The sequence below is a fragment of the Canis lupus genome, chromosome 3 (assembly GCF_048164855.1).
Source record: "Canis lupus baileyi chromosome 3, mCanLup2.hap1, whole genome shotgun sequence".
Lineage (NCBI taxonomy): Eukaryota > Metazoa > Chordata > Mammalia > Carnivora > Canidae > Canis > Canis lupus.
This window is the reverse complement of record NC_132840.1, coordinates 24,479,815-24,498,907: the sequence shown is the minus strand read 5'-3', so window position 1 is coordinate 24,498,907 and position 19,093 is coordinate 24,479,815. Positions and strand designations below refer to the sequence as shown.

Sequence of the window (19,093 nt, the reverse complement as noted above, 5' to 3'; positions counted from 1 at the left end):
AAGTGGCAAATGCCTCTGATGTTAGACCCTCGCCTGGACACGGCCTCGGGTGCATGGGGCAAAGCGGTGATGGGCAGGGCCGTGCCTCCTGGGGCCAGAGGCTCCTCAGTGTCAGGGACGGGGATGGGGAACACCTCTACTCCATCTGAATCATGGAAGCCCAGGGGCAGCATGGGGACCTGGGGAAGGACACACACCTGGGGACCCTGGGGAAGGACAGAAGCTGGGAGGGGCACTGTCATCTGACATCTGTCAGAAGCCACTGGACATTGTGTGTCTGCTCGTCTAGGAGGGTATGCAAACACACCATTGTGTAACTCCTGTCACCTCCCAGCCTGGGGTGGGGTGGGGGTGTGCTGGACCCTGTGACTTGTAAATGCAAGAATGCAATCCTGCTGTGATTGCACGTAAGTGGGTAGAACTGGCCCTGGAAAGCGTCTGTCATCCACTGCCCACTCACCGGGCAGGTCATGGAGGAACAGCCGTGCCGTCCAGGGAGGAGTGTAATGGTAACCAAGTGGTAACAGCCGAAGCACACACTTCAGGCATGGAGGCTGTGCTGTGCTGTGCTTTCCCTTGAGTGACCTCATGACAGCCCTGATGGTCGGCAACCTCACTGCCCTATTTTCCAGGCAGGGACACCAAGGCCCAGAGAGGTTCACCGAGGCAGGCGGGCAGGTTCCACACTGTGCTGCTCCTTGATTGAAGGTGGACAGGCCCCTGGAGCTTTTCGGAGTTATGGGTTCGGTGTCGCTTCCCTTTCCCTCCACACAGTGGGGCTGCCCAGGATACAGAGTGGGGCCTGCAGGTGTGTGATCCTGACGTGTTCCTGGAGCCACTGAGTCTGAAGGGGCAGGAGGAGGCTGGAAGCTCGTGATTGGTGGGTGTCCACCCAGGATGCAGCCTTTGGAGCCGGGGCTCATTGGGGGCAGTCCACAGACTTGGCTGAGGCTCCTTTTCCAGACCATGTGACAGTGTTGGGAGACCGGGTGTCCAGCCGGACAAGGCAGGCACCAGGCTGTGTGCTTCAAGCAACCAGTTGCTAGATGGATTGTCTTTTGTCCTTGCAGCTCTGGGTCTCCCCAAGAGGACTGTTTGAGCTGCAAAGACACAGCTCCAAATGCCTTCCTGGGGTCATGACCCAGACTTCTGGGCAGCACAAGCAGGTCTGGTTCTCTCTCCACGGTTCCCCCAGGCCAGGACCCCATTTCCGTGGGGCGCGGGTGGGGCAGTGCAAAGGGCAGGGGCTGCAGGAGGTGGTCGGGCCCTCAAGTGCTTTTGAGGACTGCCCTTAGCCAAGAACATGAATGCAAGCAAGGGCTTCACTGTCTGGAAACAAATTCCTAGAGTAGAAACCGCCCTTATAGCATCAGTGGAAAGACCCAGGCAGAGGCCTGGCATGCGGGATGGAAACTCATGATGTAAAAGTGATAAATAATCGGTTCCCAGTTCCCACTTCTGAGCGCATAGCTCGACCTGGGGCGGGAGGCAGGCGGCTGAGCTGGAGCCTCAGACGTGCGAGAAGACGTTTCCCACTCGCGCTGTCTGCAGCAGTTTCCTGCAGCACGAAAACAGAAGTGAAGACTTCTGCTTTTTGTAATTCCTAGGACCTCACGGTGAGCCAGATGTCACCGGGAAGGAAAACAAAGATGCATTGGGCCGCAATCAGGAAGATGTGTTTTCCTGCTCTGCTGCTCCCCCACACGCTCTCAGCGGCCACGTCGAGTGCACACCCCGTTCCCAGGGTGCACACAGTGAGGCTGTGCACCGCCAGGACCCTGGGGTGCCTCTGAGCCCTGGAGCCTGGCGGCCGTTTGGGGAGGGTTCCAGGCACAGGCGCATTCGAGTCTGTTTACTGGGGCAGAGAAAAGTCTGGCATGGGCAGAGCAGAAGGAGACCGGGGCTGGCAGGGAGGGTGCTTTGTGAGCCCCCTGGCCCTGAATCCGACTCAGGGGAATCCCTGCTGTTTGGTCCTAACCTGGGAGTACCCAGGAAAGCCAGGGTGAGGCAGTGGGGAGGCCTGGGCAGCACGCTGGCCTCTCTAGGTTCCACTGCTTGGACTGGAATCCCAGCTCCCCTCCCAGTGGCTGCGTGACATCAGCAAATCTCTCACCCTCTCTGTGTCTCCAGTTTCAAATGCAAAATGTAGCCACGCATCCTCCTCCCTCTTCAAATTGTGCCAAGGTGTGTCTGACAGGTGGTCTGTCCCAAGTACTGGCTCATGGACGTGGCTGTCACGTTCACCCTCTGAGGGGTACCATTGCGGTCCTGGTGTTCGCTGGTGAGTGTGGGAATCAGGTGGCTCTGCAGAGGGAGAACCTTGTTTCTCTCCTCTCCCTGCATCTGTGTCCTGCAGCCCAGCACAGGCCCTATGCCTGTTGACCCTCTTCCCCACCTATGGGGACACGAGCCCTGTCCCTCCTTCCATTTCATGGCAGGGACACGGAAGCTGAGGTCATCGTGTTCCATGGCTGCCTGGTGGCAGAGGTGGGATTCCAACTCAGGAACCCAGGTCACCTGCCTCTGGAGCCTCTATGTTTCTGCCGCTCCAGGGTCCCCAGACAGCTGGGGGCGGGGACTCCCTCAGCAGGCCCCCACACCTTCCTTGGGCTGCCCCCTGCAGCCCGCCACAGCCTCACTTACCCAGCCTGGGCTGGAGAGTCTCGTAAGTGTGGGGACCCTTTCCCGCTGCCCTCCCCTGCGTCTGAGAAGTCCGGACAGCCCCTGGCCTCCCCTGGGCAGAGGCCACTGCTCCGCGTTGGAGTTTGGCTGTGACAGGGGTGGAAGGACAAGGAGGCTGTGCTGCTAGTAGAATGCATGTCCACGCGGGCGCAGCCACGGTCAGCAGGGTGGCCCTTCTGCTGCCTTAGAGAACATGTCCTGAGCATCTGGGGTTGTAGAGAAAGCGGCCGGGCCGTGGTCAGCAGGCAAGGGGCAGGATGGCTACGTGGTGTGGACCCCACTGACCACGCCCCCCCGAGCCCTGTGTCCTGTGGGTCGCACACCTGTGAGCTGCAGGGACCGCTGCAGATGCAGGAGCTCCTGCCTTTTACACAGGAAGTGCGCCCTCTTGTGGCAGCTCGGGGCGGGGGTGGGAGGTCTGGGCTGAGACCCTCTCCATCTGCTTGGTCGGATTGGGTACAGTGTCCCTGTCGCCAAGATGTGGCCTCTCTGTGGGCCTCACGGGAGTTTGGAGTTTCATTTGCTTATTCTGGGTGATGGAGTTAGAGTTAGAGCTGATTCTCTGGGCCCCTGAGGCCGCGTCCTAGAGGAGGTGTTCTGGGGCGGCTCCTTTCAGGAAGCCCTGGCTCCCACCAGGCGGCTCGGAGCTACGCCCGGCACCACGCACAAGGCCCATGGCCACGACAGGAGGTTTAGATTGTGGCTGTGTTAAAAAAGGAGAAAGAAAGCTGCCCAACTTCAGTAATATGTTTTATTTAACCTAATGTATCCAAAATATGTCTTTTCACTCTGCAGTGGGTTTTTTAAATTATTGAGAGCTTTTTGTTTTTTTAGAGACTTTGAGGTTCTGTATGTGTTTTGCACACTAGGCTTTTGGATTCTGACCAGCCACATTGGCCAGCTCGTGGCTGCCGTGTCAGACAGAAGAGGGCAGGGTGCCCAGGGAATTCCCAGTGACCAACAGATGAGGATCCCTGGGGTGGGGCTGGTGATGCAGGCGTCGGGCACTGTGAAGTGACGTTGGGGACAGCCCCATGGAAGCAGGCAACGGGGGGCGGGTGCTCCAGGCAGGGGGAGCCCAGGTGGTGAACCTGATGGCAGGACTGTGGCACAGTGGGCACAGAAAGGACTCTGGCTTTTGTCCCTGGAGGACAGAAGGGACTCTGGCTTTCGTGCCTGGCTCAAAGGGGTAGGGGCTGGTCAGAGTTGCACTTTGAGAAGGCCATCGAGGGCAGAACATGGGGAGACAGAGGGAGGCAATGTCCAGACACAGGGTGGGGGGGTTGCTGGTCAAGGTCAGACCACTAAGGGAAGTGTCCAGGGCGACCTTTAGTCCTGGTCAGTCTCCAGACAGTGTATGTGTCCAGGAGGAGCTGCACCTGCTACTCTGTGCCCTGCGCATCCCACCTGAGCTCCCAGCGTCAGCCCAGAGGCCCCCTCCTGGCCCCTCGTCAGCATGTCAGGGGGAACCATGGCAGCCTGGGGTGCTTCTTTCCTAGGAAGGCACAGTTCTCAACCACCTGTACCTTTCTCTTTGCCTGATGAGGAGGGGGCATCCCTGCACAGGTAGGGGGGTGTCCAGCCAGAAGCAGGGTAGCTCAGCCCGTGGACTGTGGCTGAACTCTCCCTCTGCCTAAGGAGTCCTCGTGCGTGAGTGGGCACACAAAAGTATGTGAATGAGAGTGTATAATGTGTGGGTGCAGGAGGTGTGAAAACCAGACCAGAAGGAAGCGTGACCTCTGACCTGGCTGTCCAGAGGGAGGCTGCCCTGGGGCACTCATGGGGAGCCCAGGGCCTGGCCTATGTGTCCAAAATAGTGACCACTGCAGCAGCGTGTGGCAGCATCCAGCAGCCAGCTGGCCTTTCCGGCCTGACTGCACTGCAGCTCCTGGGAACTGTGTATAAAGTGTCTCCAGACTCAGCTGGGGACCGACTCAAGTCTGAATAGGTCAGCCCCACTTAGGGCCCCACAAACCAGAGATCGAAGTCAGTATCCCCTGAGAGGACTAGCAGGGGACTCAGAGATGGGACTTTATCCCCAGGATACCTGTCACTACACACCTGCATGGACCATTTCAGGACACCTGTCACTATAGTATTACAGTGGACTACATAGACTGTGCCAGGACACTTGTCATTAGCATCCATATGGACTGTCCCAGGACACCTGTCATTACGTACCTAACATAGACCATTTCAGGATATCTGCTACTATATATCCAGTGGAGTGACCCAGGAGTCTGTCACTACCATCTGCATGGACTGTCCCAGGACACGTGTCACTATACATCTGCATGAACTGTCCCAGGACACCTGCCACTACCACCTAATGGACTGTCCTATGATGCCTGTCACTACCATCTACATGGACTTTCTCAGGACACCTGCCACTATACATCTACATGGACTGTCCCAGGAAGCCTGTCCCTACTATCTACGTGGACTCTCCTAGGAAGCCTGTCACTACACATCTAATGGATGTCTTGGGGCGCCTGTCACTACCACATGCATGGACTATCCCAGGACACCTGTCACTACCATCTACATGGATTGTTACAGGACATGTGTCACTATTATCTGCATGGATTATCCCAGGACACGTGTCACTGCATATCTAATGGACTGTCCCAGGACGCCTGTCACTACCATCTACATGGACTGTCCCAGGACACCTGTCACTACCATCTACATGGACTGTCCCAGGACATCTGTCACTACCATCTACATAGACTGTCCCAGGACACCGGTCACTGCATATCTAATGGACTGTCCCAGGATGCCTGTCACTACCATCTACATGGACTGCCCAATGATGCCTGCCACTATACATCTAATGGACTGTCCCAGAACACCTGCCATTACACATCTACATGGATTATCCCAGGACACATGTCACTATCATCTGCATGGACTGTCCCAGGACACCTGTCACTACCATCTACATGGACTGTCCCAGGACACCTGTCACTACCATCTACATGGACTGTCCCAGGACACCTGTCACTACCATCTACATGGACTGTCCCAGGACACCTGTCACTGCACATCTAATGGACTGTCCCAGGACACCTACCACTACCATCTATATGGATTGTCCCAGGATACCTGCCATTACCTATCTAAATGGACTGTCTCAGGACACCTGTTACTGCGCATCTAATGAACTGTCCCAGGACACTTGCCTCTACCATATACATGGACTGTCCCAGCACACCTGTCACTACTAACTATATGGACTGTCCCAGGACACCTGTCACTGCACGTCTGTATGGACTGTCCCACAACACCTGTCATTGCACATCTACATGGATTGTCCCAGGGCATTTGTCACTACCATCAAAAGCGACTGTCCCAGGACATTTGCCACTACCAACTATGTGGACTGTCCCAGGACACCTGTCACTGCACATCTGTATGGACTGTCCCATGACACCTGTCACTGCACATCTGTATGGACTGTCCCAGGACATCTGTCACTACCATCAATAGTGACTGTCCCAGGATACCTGTCACTGCACATCTAATGGACTGGTCCCAGGACGTCTGTCACTGCACATCTGTATGGACTGTCCCACAATACCTGTCACTGTAATACATCTACAAGGACTGTGCCAGGACATTTGTCATTAGCATCTATATGGACTATCCCAGGACACCTGTCACTGCACATCTGTATGGACTGTCCCATGACACCTGTCACCACACTGCCAACATGCTAGTCCCCAGTCAGTATATTTTGTGGCCTGGCCCCTCAGGCTCTTCTCTATCCATGGAAAACCTCCTTTTCCATATTTCAGCAATCCTGATAAATACCTGGGTGAGGGACCCAGCACAACATCTGGCACTATGGTCAGAGTTGGCACAGATTCTCTTTCCAAGTCAAGGTCATAGCTTGTACAGTGTCTGGGGGCTTTGAGGTTGAGGATGCAGGTCAGGGGGTGGCTGTGAAGTCCTGGAGTTGACCGGCACTGACGTGTGTTTGGAGGGCTTTTTAGCTGATTCTCAAAGGGGCTGAGGGTCGCTACCTGGATGCCTTCCCTTCTGGTAACCCCCACCTGACAAAGGCCTCCAGCCCATTAGACCCCCTGGTTTGTGAGGTCATTTGGGAAGACCTTTCATTAGGGTCCTTCCTGGCCACTGGGGTGTGCCTACATATATGGGGTGTAGAGAACATAGAGGTAGAGGCCTCCATGTGACCAGCTGACCCAGGCCTGGCTTCTACCCTCCTTTTCCCCAATACCCACAGCTCCAGGGGAGAGCCAGAGTTGGGGTCAGCGAGGTCCCACCCTACCTTCTTATTCATAGGGATGAGTACCCCAGGTCACCAAGGGCACAGAGCCTGGGAAGGGGGAGGCTGTGGTCCTTCCACATTCATGCCGCTGGCAGGTCAGGCCGTGGCCACTAAGGAAGGAAAGAAGGTCCACCTGGCCCCTGTCACACAGCCATGACCCTCATGCTGAGCTTGGGCTCCTGACCCTGAGCTACCAGCAGTGTAGACAGGCTGTGGGAAGGAGGAAGAGGGGAAGTCACATCCCCTCTAAGTTTTTTTTAATTGTGGCAAAATACACAGGGCATGAAACTGACCATCTTAACCATTTCTGAGTGTCAGTTCAGGAGCGTTAGGTACGTACATGTTGTTGTGCTGCCACCACAGCCTCCAGTTCCAGAACATTCTCATCTTTCCTAACTGGAGCTCCACCCATCCCCAGAGGCGCCCCCCCCCCCCAATCTATTTCTGTCTCTGGATCTGACTCTTCTGGGGACCTTGTGCAAGAGGGAATCTTCTGGTGTTTGTCTTTTGAGACAAGCTGACCTCACTCAGGATGTTGTCCTCCTGTCCATGCTGTGGCAGGGCTCAGAACAGCCCTCCTTTTGATGGCTGAGTAATACTCCACTGTGGGGATGGACCACATATTTTTACCCTCTTTCTGCCGATGGACGATCAAGGTGCTTCCAGCCTTTAGTTGTTGTCGTGCTGATGTGACCCTGGGGGGTCGTGGCCACCCCCTCCTTCTAGCCCTGACAACCACCAATCCGCTCCCATCCCAGCAGACTGGATCGTGCACCCTGTGGCCTCTGTGGCTGGCGGCTGTCACTCACCCACTGTGTTTGGGGTTTGTACCTGCTGTCCCCTCTGCCACACATCACCTCTCATGGAACAGACAATACCAACTGTCAGGTAGACATGCCCCGCGTGCCAGTCACTATCCGCGGACCTCCAGGCACTCTCTACCTCTCACTGCACTGCCATTGTGTGCTGTGAACATTAGTGTGATATTTGTGGGCGTGTTTTCAGTTCTCTTGGATGCACACTGTGGCCAGCTAGGGTTAACCCGTCCACTGGGCTTTGAGGGACGAATTGATACAAAGCGCCGCTTGCTGATGGGCCCAGGCTTCCCTGTGCTGTGTCACGAGATCCTGCTACAATCCAGAGATGGCAGCGCCTGGTGACCACACCATGGTGTGGTTCCTCACGCGGTCATTGCATCCCCAGCACCTGCAGCAAACAGCTCTGCCCCCAGCCTCCTTGGAAGGCAGCTCAGGGTCCCCTTAAAAGCCAGGCAGTTGCAGCCACTACACAGCCACACCCCCTGAATTGTTCCTTCTGCTCCCCCTTCCTCACTGTTTCCCAACCACACTGAGTGTGCACTCACCCAGGGCCTCTGCCCCACACCTGCATGGCTCTCACTTTCCCCTTCTGCAGGTCAGCCTCAGTTCTCTCCTGGGTGAGTGCCCCCCCCTGCCCTGTTCCCCACGGTGCCCTGCTCCCCCCACCCCTCCGTGGGCTCTGTTCTGCGGGGGGGGGGGCAGGATCCTGTACCCCTTCCTGCCGCCCCAGAGCCCAGACAAGCACCCAGTACAGTAGAGGCCCTGGAGACCTGGGGACCATCTGCCCTGTACCAGCCGTCCCCCTTGCTGACCCCAGGGTCATGGCTGGTCAGGACACCCTTGGTGGGCTGGGGAGGGGGCTGTTTGAACAGGGTGGCCTCTTGGCCCGCACACTGTCACCGCCATATCTGCCTCCACCGTTTCCTCAACCCCAGATCTCTGCTTTCCAGTTGGGACTAGGGCTGTGAGGCCGCAGAGGGAGGTGGCTAGGGGTCAGCCCCGGGCATGTGTCCTCACTGAACCCCCCCACGGTGCTAGTACTCAGGGCTCACTCATGCCATCCTTGCACTGGAGCAGCAAGCAGCTCAGAAGCAGGAGAAGGCACATCCCTGCCACCAGGTGATGGATGGATGGAGCAGGGGCTGGGAGCTCACACAGGAGCTCGCAGAGAAGTTATCCAACGCCGATTGGTGCAAACAGACTGTTCCAAACTCAGGGCAGCAGAACACCCACCTGTGTGCTCTGGGGCCCTTGGGTCAGGAGTCTGGACAGGGCCTGGGAAAGATGCTGTGTTTCTGCCTTGTGGCACCCAAGGCCTTGGCCAGTGGCCTTGGCAGTTGGGGCTCTCCACATAGAAGGCCTGGCCAGGGGGTTGTGCTAGGAGCACCTCCCTGGAGCCCCTCCATCTGATCACCCAGGACTGATGCACAAGGAGCCCATGTGGTGTGGGCAGAGGGGACTGGGGCTGGGGAGGATGGGGTAAAGGCAGCGGATGTCACTCCTGGCTCCCTGTGCTCCCAGCCTCCCCAGCTGAGACCCTCCCCCTGGGAGACCCCGAGAGAAGGTACTTCTCTTCTCAGCCTTCCATGGAGCCCAGGTCTTTGGGCAGCTGCTGTCCCCATGCAGGGCAGGAGGCAGGTGGGGAGGTCCCTGCAGAAGCACTGGCGGACCCTCAGCTCACCCAGCCCATGTGGAAACAGAGCAGAATGTGAACACCCAGGTCCTGGCCAGAGTGCACAGTTAACTCCTCCCCTTTTCTCCAAATCGGAAGACAGGGAGCTCTCCTATGCCACAGAAATCCTCCTCCCCCCTTCCTGCCCTGACCTCCCACCACAGGCTTGGCATGCTGGTTCCAGGGGCCCCCAGTCATGCATACCCAGGAAACTGACCACAGTGGTCACGGCTGCCTGGCAGCATGGAGCCAAGTGGTAGAGCTGGGATGCATCATCAGTCAGAGCGTCAGGGTCAGGTGGTGCTTGTTCGTTCTTTTGATGAGTAACGATTGAGCGCCTACTGTGTGTTGGGCACTGGTCCCGAGTCAGGCAGAGAGACACTGCCCTTGCAGGGCTGCTGGTTTCTGGAGAGAGACAGACAAGAAATGAAGGAGATGACAGATGTTCTCTCCTCCAGGGGTCCCAGGGAGGGCCTTGGGCTGGATGGAGATGCTGTCCAGGTCAGGCCAGGCTTCTCTGGTCAGGGGGCATTCAGCTGTGGCCAGCAAGGGGACTGACCTAGGACACAGCCACACAAAGGCCCTGTAGCAGGAGCATGCCCAGCACACGTGAGGACCAGCCCTGGGGGACCTGTGGGTGGGGCTGTGCGAGGGAGGGGGACAGGGAGAGCATGGGAGCCACCCTGGGGTCATGGAGAGCTTTGGCCATTCTGAGGTGGCATTGATATCGTAGCGTGAGAACAAGCATGTTTCCTGTGAGCATGCACATGCCTGAGCTGGCCTCGAGGTCCCATGGCCTCGGTGCCCACCCTCGTGGCCACGCCACAGCAGTCACCTTGCTCCCGAAGAAGATCCCCACAGGGAGCTGTACTTACCAGGCCTGCAGGCCTCCTGCCTCAGCTGCAGGGCCCAGCGGGACCTTCAGGTCAAACCAGAGCCCTCTGTGAGGCAGCTGTGGGGAGGCCCCACAGGGCACCCGGGACCAGGCCCACCAGTCCTACCTAAAGAAAGCCTTTGGCTGACCACAGGCCACCCGTCCTGTCGTGATGCACAGTGAGCCTCTGCCTCAAGACACTTCTCAGGGCTTGGCCCAGTGCCCGCGCGCAGCTGGAAGATGCACAGGGCAGGTGGCTTGTCCCTGAACTGATGTCCTGAGAGCCAGCAGACCTGCAGGGCTGGTGGAGGGAGGAGTCAGTCTGGCTCCATGTCAGAGGGGAGTCTGTGTGAGCCTGAATAACCCTGAGCCGAGTGGTCACTCATGCCCGTGGGTTGGGGCTTCAGGTCGGCTCTAGCTGAGCAGCCCTCACAGCAGCCTGCCAGCACAGTGATGATTCCCATTCCACAGAAGGGGTGGGGGTCCAATCGACACTGGGGACCGTCCCCCAGCCCCTGAGGGTGGGGCAGTGGGCCTTCTGGAGGCCGGGACCCTGGTCTAGTTAAGGGAAGTGGCCGTGGACATTGTCATGCTACCACAAGTGTGTGCTTCGGCCTGGCTGGCGGAGGGCTCACAGAGACAAGGTGCGGTGGCCCCAGGACTCCAAGCCAGCTCCGACTCCCACTGACGGATGTGCCGCCGGACAGTGCATGTGCCACGGGGGAGCTCCACGGGCCCCGCCCAGCGCATAGGCCTGAGGGGAGCCTCTGAGTCCCTAGTGCAGCCTCGAGTGTGTCCCCAGCTTCCCCAGGAGCCTGGTACCCCCGCAGCCGCAGAAGCCACCCCTGCAGAAAATCCCCCGAGGTCTGCTTTGACTCAGCAGGAACCTACTCCAGATCCCCTCAAGGTTCTGTGACACCATTTGGTGGAATGAGAGTCAAAACATCCAGAAGGTTCCCACTTGGGAGGGAGGTGGGGGCGGCTCCTGTCTCACCTCCCCCGCACAGCCGCCAGCTCGGCTGCAGCAGCACCAGCCCATCTGCCCGCCTGGCGCCTTCCCAAGGCTGCAGGAGGGCCCCGGGCCGGAAACAGACCCTGTGCCCACGGTGGACACGGCCTGACAGCCAGAGGACTGTGAACCCTGCTCCTGGCTCCTGCCCTCTTGGTGGCCCTTGGCAGTGGCCCGGCACTTCCACTGGGGTGCCAGTGAGGGCACGGACGCCGAACCCATGGTTTGGCCACAGTGAGTGTCCACCGACCGTGGCTTGCAGTTTTCCCAGACTGTCCCTCTGTAAGGAGCATGCACCCGCTGCCTGTGTGACTCGTGGGATATGGACAGTGCGATTCTGTGCTTGGGACAGGATTGTGTCATGGGGCCAGAGAAGCCCCTCCTTTAGGTTTGAGGAGGGCCAGCCTCCCCGAATGCATTCTTCCACACAGGCTAAGTCTCAGCCTGGAGATCCTGCAGTTAAACCCTGGGCATGACCATACGGCCTCTCAGGGGTCCCTGCACCTGTACCCCTACATCACCCCTTTGTCCTCAGACCCTGGTGTGGGCATGCTGCCAGAACCGAGGGTCTCTTCCTGAGGCCGTCTCCATGTGAAGCCACAACTAGTGGGTCTCTGGGCTCATCCCCACGAGGGGCTAAGGACACCGCGTCTGGACCACCTGCAAGGGACAGGCCTCAGAGATGGACCCTGCTTCCTGGCTGCCCCTCAGAGAGCCACGGGGCGTGGAGACAGGCTCAGGCTTCATGCAAGTGAGCAGGCCTCTGTGCTTGAAAGTGGGACTCCCCTTGTTGGGACCCAGTGGCCGCCCCACAAGCTAGAGGGAGCCCCCTGCCCCCACATGACTTCACCACTACCAGAGGCACTTTATTGCTCCCATTGCTTAGAAGGCCCCAGAGCAACAGCCCAGATCCTTAGGATGACTGGCGGGTATGAGAAGGAAATGCCTGTGGCAGGATATCTGAAGGAGACCTTCACCCCGGGCCGAAGTCTGAGGGTGCAAATACCCCAGACAGCATGCTGAGCGGGTCCTGAGAAATGGGGTCTCGGCCCTCAGTGGCTCAGGAAACCACAAGACAACACACAAGAAGTCAGCCTGGTGGCCTGCCTGGAAGGGGAGGCAGGCAGGAAGCAATAGACATGTAAGAGAGTCCAGCATCCTCAAGCCCATGCTGCGAAGCAGAGGCAGGCACCCTCTACTTCTCAGGAAATGCTGAAGCTGTGCCCAGCCAAGGGACGTGTGCACAGCCGAGGCCAGGAGGTGGGCACACCCTGGACTTCAGACCCACCCCCTCCCCAGCTGCTGCGAGTCCAGGGCGTGCTGTAAGGCTCCTGTAGGCCTCCCCACCATGTTGGTCAAGCTGCTGAGACCTGGGATTTTTGGAGGAATCAGGTGGGGGCTGTAACCCCAGCTCTGTCCTTCTTAGCTGTGTGCTTTGGGCAGTTACTTAACTTCTCTGTGCTCTAGAAAGAGAAACACGTTTTAAGTTTTCTTTATGTTTATTAAATAACAGAACAACCCCACAGGCTGTGGGAAGGATTTCACTTAGCACTGGCTGTTCCTTGTCCTCTCCCCGCGGCTGGACAGGATTCCAGGCAGTGGCTTGTCGCCAGTGTCTGAGGGCTGCAAGCTGGGACCCAGCTCTGGAAGGAATTTGCCTGGGGAGGGCATCGAGAAGGCTCTGGCCTGCCCATTTGTGTATTGCTGACCCCCCCAGAGATTGCCCCCAGTGCAGGCAGCTCCCTGAGTAGAAACCCACACATAATAGGGTAGGGAGAATGTTCTAGAACACTGAGCATCAGACTTCTCACCTGTGGCATGAGGGGTAGACTGGACCCTCATGTGCCAATACACAGAGCGCTGACCCACGCTGGCCATACCAATGTCCAGGGCAGACCTGACTAATCAATCCCTGTCCACGCTGATGCCCAGGGAGACATGGCTAATGGATCGCAGCCCTCCTCTCTTTGAGTTGACCAAGCTGACAGCCTCTTTCTCCTTCTCGTGAGCGGCCCTGGTGCCCAGCACCTGGCTGGACATGGCAGACAGGTGGAGACCTATGGGCCCCTCAGCCTGGATGGGCTCCGAGAGCCAGCCAGCTCTGACCACATCGCATCTACAAACCAGAAAATCTGGGGAAAGGGTGGGGCCAACGATCGACACCCACAGGCATCTATGGGGGTGGGGTGTACTGTCTGGGTGGAAGGGGACCCTGGGATGCCCCAGGAGGGAGAGAGCAGAGTGTGGCTGCTGGGACATAGGCCGCAGTGCAGTCCTAGGTCTAAATCCTCCCCACAAGTGCGAGCCACAGGACCTTGCATGTGCCCTCCTGAGTCTCTGCTATGTCATGTGTCTTCAGCGTGTGTCCCTGAGCACCTCCTGTACACACTGGGCTGAACAATGGTGCAGGTGGAAGTGGCTGGGTGGTTGCAAACTGCAGTGGAGGCTGTGGAGGAGGGTGGGTAGGAAGAGCCGGCAAGGGTCGGGGCGGTGCTCCCCAAGAGGCAGCTGAGCAAGCTCCAGGCGCCGGGCTCCGGTCCAGCAAGGCAGGCAGAAGACAAGTTGTCCTTAAGCAGCAGCTAGTTCCGTATCATTTCCTAGCAGTGCCTGCCTGCCGGGGGACTCCGATCCCCCAGACAGGCCTTCCTGGGGCAGATCCAGGCCTCCATCCCTCTGGCTGCCTCCCTCCTCCGCAACATGGGGCCGAGATGGGAGGAGGCGGCAGGAAGACCCCTCCTTCCTCTCCAGTGACGGGGCAGAGTCACGGGGCTGCAGAGGGCAGGAGGGCATGCAGGAGGGGACTCCACCTTCCTTGCTGTGGCCCAGGGGGCCCTGGGAAGAGGTGTCCACTCAGCAGCCCGAGATCGGGGAATCCCTGCTGGCGCCGTGCCAGCACCTCCCTGCCACCCTCATCCACCAGGAGCCAGACACATTCCGGATCCTTGCCAAGCTGGGGGAGGGACCGCACTCGGCTTCCCCTACTCCCAGCCGTCCTTTCTGCTGCCTGCGTGTAATTAACAGAGTAATTAAAAACAGGATGAGTTAATTGGTATTCATTTATGTGGCAGATGTTTTTAATTGAGGCAGGAAACAATTTACCTGTTTACATAAACAATGGCAAAGCCAGGCTTGTAAAACACATTTTTAAAAATATTTTCCTCCCCCTTCCTAAAAAGAATTGAAATCACTTGGCCTCCCCTGTGCCTCGGTGTGAGAGCTGAGCAGGCCCCGCCTCCCGGGAGGCCTGGCGGGGGAGGCACAGGAGGCCTGCCAAGAGGAAACATCTGTTTAAAAGGTTTGCTTCCAGAGGAGGCTGTTTTCTTTAAATTCAGAGAAAGGAGGTGTTGTTCCCAGGTCATAGGGACCCCAGTCCAGTGGCGCCTCCCTAGGTGGCCCTGGGGAGCAGGGGACCCCATCCGGGCACAAGGTGGGCAGGCAGGTGTGGCACCCTCTGGGTAGGGAGAGGAGGGCCTCTCTTTGCACCTGTGGTTTGGCTGCCGGGCGGTGCGTTGTGCCGTGCACCACGCTGAGTAACACGAAGTGAAAGCACAGATTCGGCTCCTGGTTACGTGGCCACCTTGCTCACAATGGCCATCATGCACACACAGCTCTAGAACCTTCCATAGTCACAGGAGCTCTCAGTGAAGAAGGGAATGCGTCATGGGCTCCACATGTGCTGGGGTGGGGGCGGGGAACAGCGGCCCAGGGCCTGACCTGCCCAGTCCTCCTGCTCTCAGGATCGGGGGCATGACAGATGAGCCAGTGCACATGGAGAGCTCCAAAGGAGCGCCTTCAAGGGAGCAAGTGTTCAGGGAGTTGCCTGTGGATAGGTTGGTCCTAAGTTGGCACTTACTGTATGCCTGTTGGCTATGGCAAACTTGGTGCTTGTTTTTGCTTGGATCCTCTGTTACCTCCCCGCGGAAGAGTTAATTATCCCCAGGGTGCAGGTGTCCAGGTGAGCAGGCCGAGGCCCTGCAGACTGAATGCAGCCTCCGGCTCGTCACTGGAAAAGATGTGAGACCCCAGCTGAGAAAACCTGGTGGTGGAACAGTAGGACTTGTGGGTGCCCAGGTTTGCATTCCACGTTTACACGAAAATATCTGGAGGAATCCACAAGGACTGTCCGCAGAGGCTGCTGGTTGGCCAGGAGGGGAGGAGAGAGGTGGGGAGGGGTGGGCATGGGTCCTTGCTGGTGGAGCATTGTGGGGGAAAAGGGTCTCCCTACCTGCCCACAACAGCCCATCTGACACCCGGTGCAGGTGTACCCAGGCACGAGGCTGACTCCTCTGCAAGTAGTGTGGACAGTGGGGTCTTGTGAGCAGGTGGGAAAGCCGGGCCTCAGGTTGGCCACAAACACACTGGAAACAGGACTTGCAAACAGACTCCCTGAGCCTGTCGGCCCCACCTGCATTGAGGGAGGCTGAGCTGTGCCTTCCAGGTGACCTAGGACTGGAATCTGTGGGACATTTTGACAGTTCCTACAGCAAGAAGATGGAATGTTCCAGAGTCTACCAAGAAGAAGGCCCTGGAAAGACAAAGTCCCAGAGCTCCCAGCTCAAGGTGCCCAAAGAGTATGACCAGCAACCACCCCAAGACAGGCAGGGGTTCCCTCCCTCCTGGAGGTGGTATGAGGCCACCCTGCCTCTAGGCCTCTCCTGCATGATGAGGGTTAAATCATAAAATCAACCACAGCTTGGAGATCTGAGGAGGTGAGCAGGGAACTCAAGCCCTGCTCCAGCGTTGTGTGACCTGGGGTGAGGACCTGACCCTTTCAGAGCATCTGGGAAGTGAAGGCAGTGAGGCCCCAGGCCCTGTGAGCTGTGATGCGTCCCCTGCAGGGCTGTGTCCTGCCTTCCCAAGTGCTCTGCCAGGGGAGGTATGAACTCTGCCAGCAGCCCCCAGGCTCCCATGAAGGCCAGAGGACCAGCCTGTGACATCAGGGGTAGGACGCCCTGTAGCCCTGGGGCTGCTGCCCCCGGGGTGGTGTGTCTTGAGGGCCCTGGATGTGCACATGCCTCTGGGTGGGGCTGAGAAGCCTCAGGTCTGCCCCCTCCTAGGTCCTGCACAAACAGGGGCTCCCTGCAGTGGGCATCAAGGCAACCCCGTGACAGCAGACTCTTAGCACTGCTCGGACGCAGCTGCTGGCAGGTCTTCCTTGCGCCAGGAGGGAGGGAACATCGGAGCCAACCTGGAGAATGGCTGGCCCGCTTGCCTCCTCACTCCCTGTCCCGACCTGGGCAGTTCTTTCTGACGCCTTTTCGAGGGTTTGCTTGCACGGTGTCTCCCGGGGCCCCTCGGGTGCTATCGGTGGGGAATTGTATCTGTGCCCCCCTCAGGGGAGAATATGGGGTTCAGAGAGGTCGCCGTGATCTGGGTGCCTCACCCCCGTCCGCATCTGTGTCTCTCATGTGCATGTGGCAGGTCCATGTAGGTCGTACATGAACGAGGGTGGCTGTTCTGTGGCTGGGGGCTAGATACAGTGCCAGGCCCTAATTACTATTTATCATTCATATGGGCAGCATTATTATTTTAAATTTTTGGCAGGTTTCCTCTGAAGACTTCAAGGTGATATGCAGCCAATTTGCACATTTTTTAAACAACGAAAATGCTTTGGGGATCAACTAAGCCTTCCAGGTGCCTCATGGCCCACAAAGGAGAATCCTCACTGCTTGGCTGGGTTTTCCAGACCCTCCGCAGACTGGCTAGACCTTCTGTTCCGCCTTCCCGCCCACTCCCCACGTGGACACAGGCGCAGCGCTTGGTGGCCGCTTGTGCAGCTGCCCTTCCTTCCGTCCCTGCGCCTTTCTCCAGGTGTGCAGATCCTATAGCCATCACCTCTGCCTAGAAGCTGCCCTGACACTGGACACCCCAGCCCTGGATGTCCCCAGGGCTGTTGGTGGCACTACCCACCTGATCCGTCACCTCCAGGGCAGCCTGGACCCATGAATTCCCTGGATTTCATCAATCCTTCCTCCTCAATAAGTAATCTATAGTAATGCTGCGTATTAACTTACGTGATGGGTTGTGATTATGTTCCTGTTCCTCATCATCACTGTCTCCTTCATGGTGGGAGGGGTAGTGCTGGTGGGTAGCAGGCAGTGGAAAAATAAATCGAGGGCACAGTTTAAAGGGGTGGTGGCTAGCACAGAAGGAAAGCTTGCCCCCCCTCTCCCCAGGGCACTTTCTGATTGCTTTTAGAGATCTTTTGAGTATATGTTAGATTACCCTTAAAATATGCCAGGTGTGCTTTGCAATTTTTCTTGGGGTCACATCCCACAGACTGCCTATACTGGCACCCTGCCAAGTGCTCTGTCTCAGCCCTTCCTGGGATAAAAACCTAGTACTGGACTCTCCTGTTCATATCTCAGGCTTCACTGACTTTCCCACTCCTGGGGTCCCCAGTCCCCTCCCCATTCTGTCCTAGCCAGGTGTGTGTGTCTGAGTGGAGCAGCTGTGGGGCACTCACTTAATGGGCACTTGTTTAATGGTCAGAACATTGCCCCCTCTCCCCCGCCCCAGAGCATGGATGAGGAGGCTGAAGCTCAGAGAGTGAGGAGGCTTGAAGGCCACCCAAGGGATGAGGCCCTGAGCCGAACTCCACCTGTCCAACCCCAGAGCTGGGCTCTTCCCACTACTGCACAGATCTGTGTGTGACTGTCCCACTATCTGTGAATGTCCTGGAAAGGGATCATCTCCATCACACTGAAGTCACAGCACCATCTCTACCCACCCATGCATGTACTCACCCATCCATCCACCCATCCATCTACTTGTCCACCCACCCATCCATCCATCAACCTGTCCATCTACCCATCCACCCATCCATCTACCTGTCCATCCACCTGCCCATCTACCCATCCATCCATCCATCCATTTACCTGTCTGCCCATCCATCCACCTCCCACTCACTCACTCTTTCTATATATACTCTTTTACTCCAGCAGCCATGCTACCACATTCATTGTCATAGTCCAGTCACATTCAGTATGCAGATGGGCCACTTCCCCTTGGTGGCAGCGTGCATGGGGGGATGGGAGGGGACTCCCAGAGCTTCAGGACTAGTGCTGGGCAAGGAGGGCACCCCTTCCTTCTCTGCCTCTCCCCCCTGCAGGCGGCCAGATGGCAGGGTGCCTCCCCCTCAGCTCTTAGGGAACCGCTCTTGGCGACACAGCCCCAGCAGCTGGGCGAGGAATGTGCTTCCTTTGTGCGCCAGCGGCAGGCAGGGCGAGCAGGCCCGGCATCTGGATCGTGTTTGCAGCCCTTTGGAGAGCATGGAAGGTTTTCATTCCAGCAGCTTTGAGCTCTCCACCCTCCCCTGCCTTTTAACCATTTGCTTAACGCTGGGATGCTGTGAAGACTGGGTTACAGACTGTCAGCGGAACTTGGGTCCGAGACAGTCTCACCTATTCCACTTGTTTGGGGCATCTGCAGTCGGTGGGAGCTGTGGGCTGTGTGGTGCAACCGAAATCCCAGACTCTTCTTGAGAACAGAGGCCAGGAACATGCTGGTTCTGAGCCGCTTTCCACCCAGGAGCCAGTTACTTCCGTGTCTGGTCATTTTTCTGTGCATGAGTTTGCTTTCAAGATAGAATTGCATGTGCTTATCACCTCTTGATCTGTGTGGATCGCTTTTCCATATCACTAGATAGTGTTCCAGGGCCCCATTTTTGCTAGCCAGTGGGCACGTAAGTACCACACATGGAAATCCACAGCTTGAACTCTCACAGCATGCCGGATAACAAACGTTG

At 57.6% G+C, this 19,093-nt stretch overlaps 1 protein-coding gene across 5 annotated transcripts in view; it reads left to right on the top strand.

Annotated features, from left to right (window-relative positions):
* Positions 1-19,093, top strand: part of CBFA2T3 (CBFA2/RUNX1 partner transcriptional co-repressor 3) — a 91,602-nt gene that overhangs the window by 34,435 nt on the left and 38,074 nt on the right. For 2 of the 5 annotated variants that reach the window (XM_072819576.1, XM_072819575.1), the window contains exons 1-2: positions 15,046-15,176; positions 16,891-17,157. The exons of the other annotated variants lie outside the window; for them this stretch is intronic. In XM_072819576.1, coding sequence (XP_072675677.1) covers positions 16,917-17,157 — 241 coding nt within the window. In that variant the 5' untranslated portion in view covers positions 15,046-15,176; positions 16,891-16,916. Of the gene's footprint in view, positions 1-15,045; positions 15,177-16,890; positions 17,158-19,093 lie in introns of those variants that run through there. 5 annotated transcript variants of the gene reach the window in all.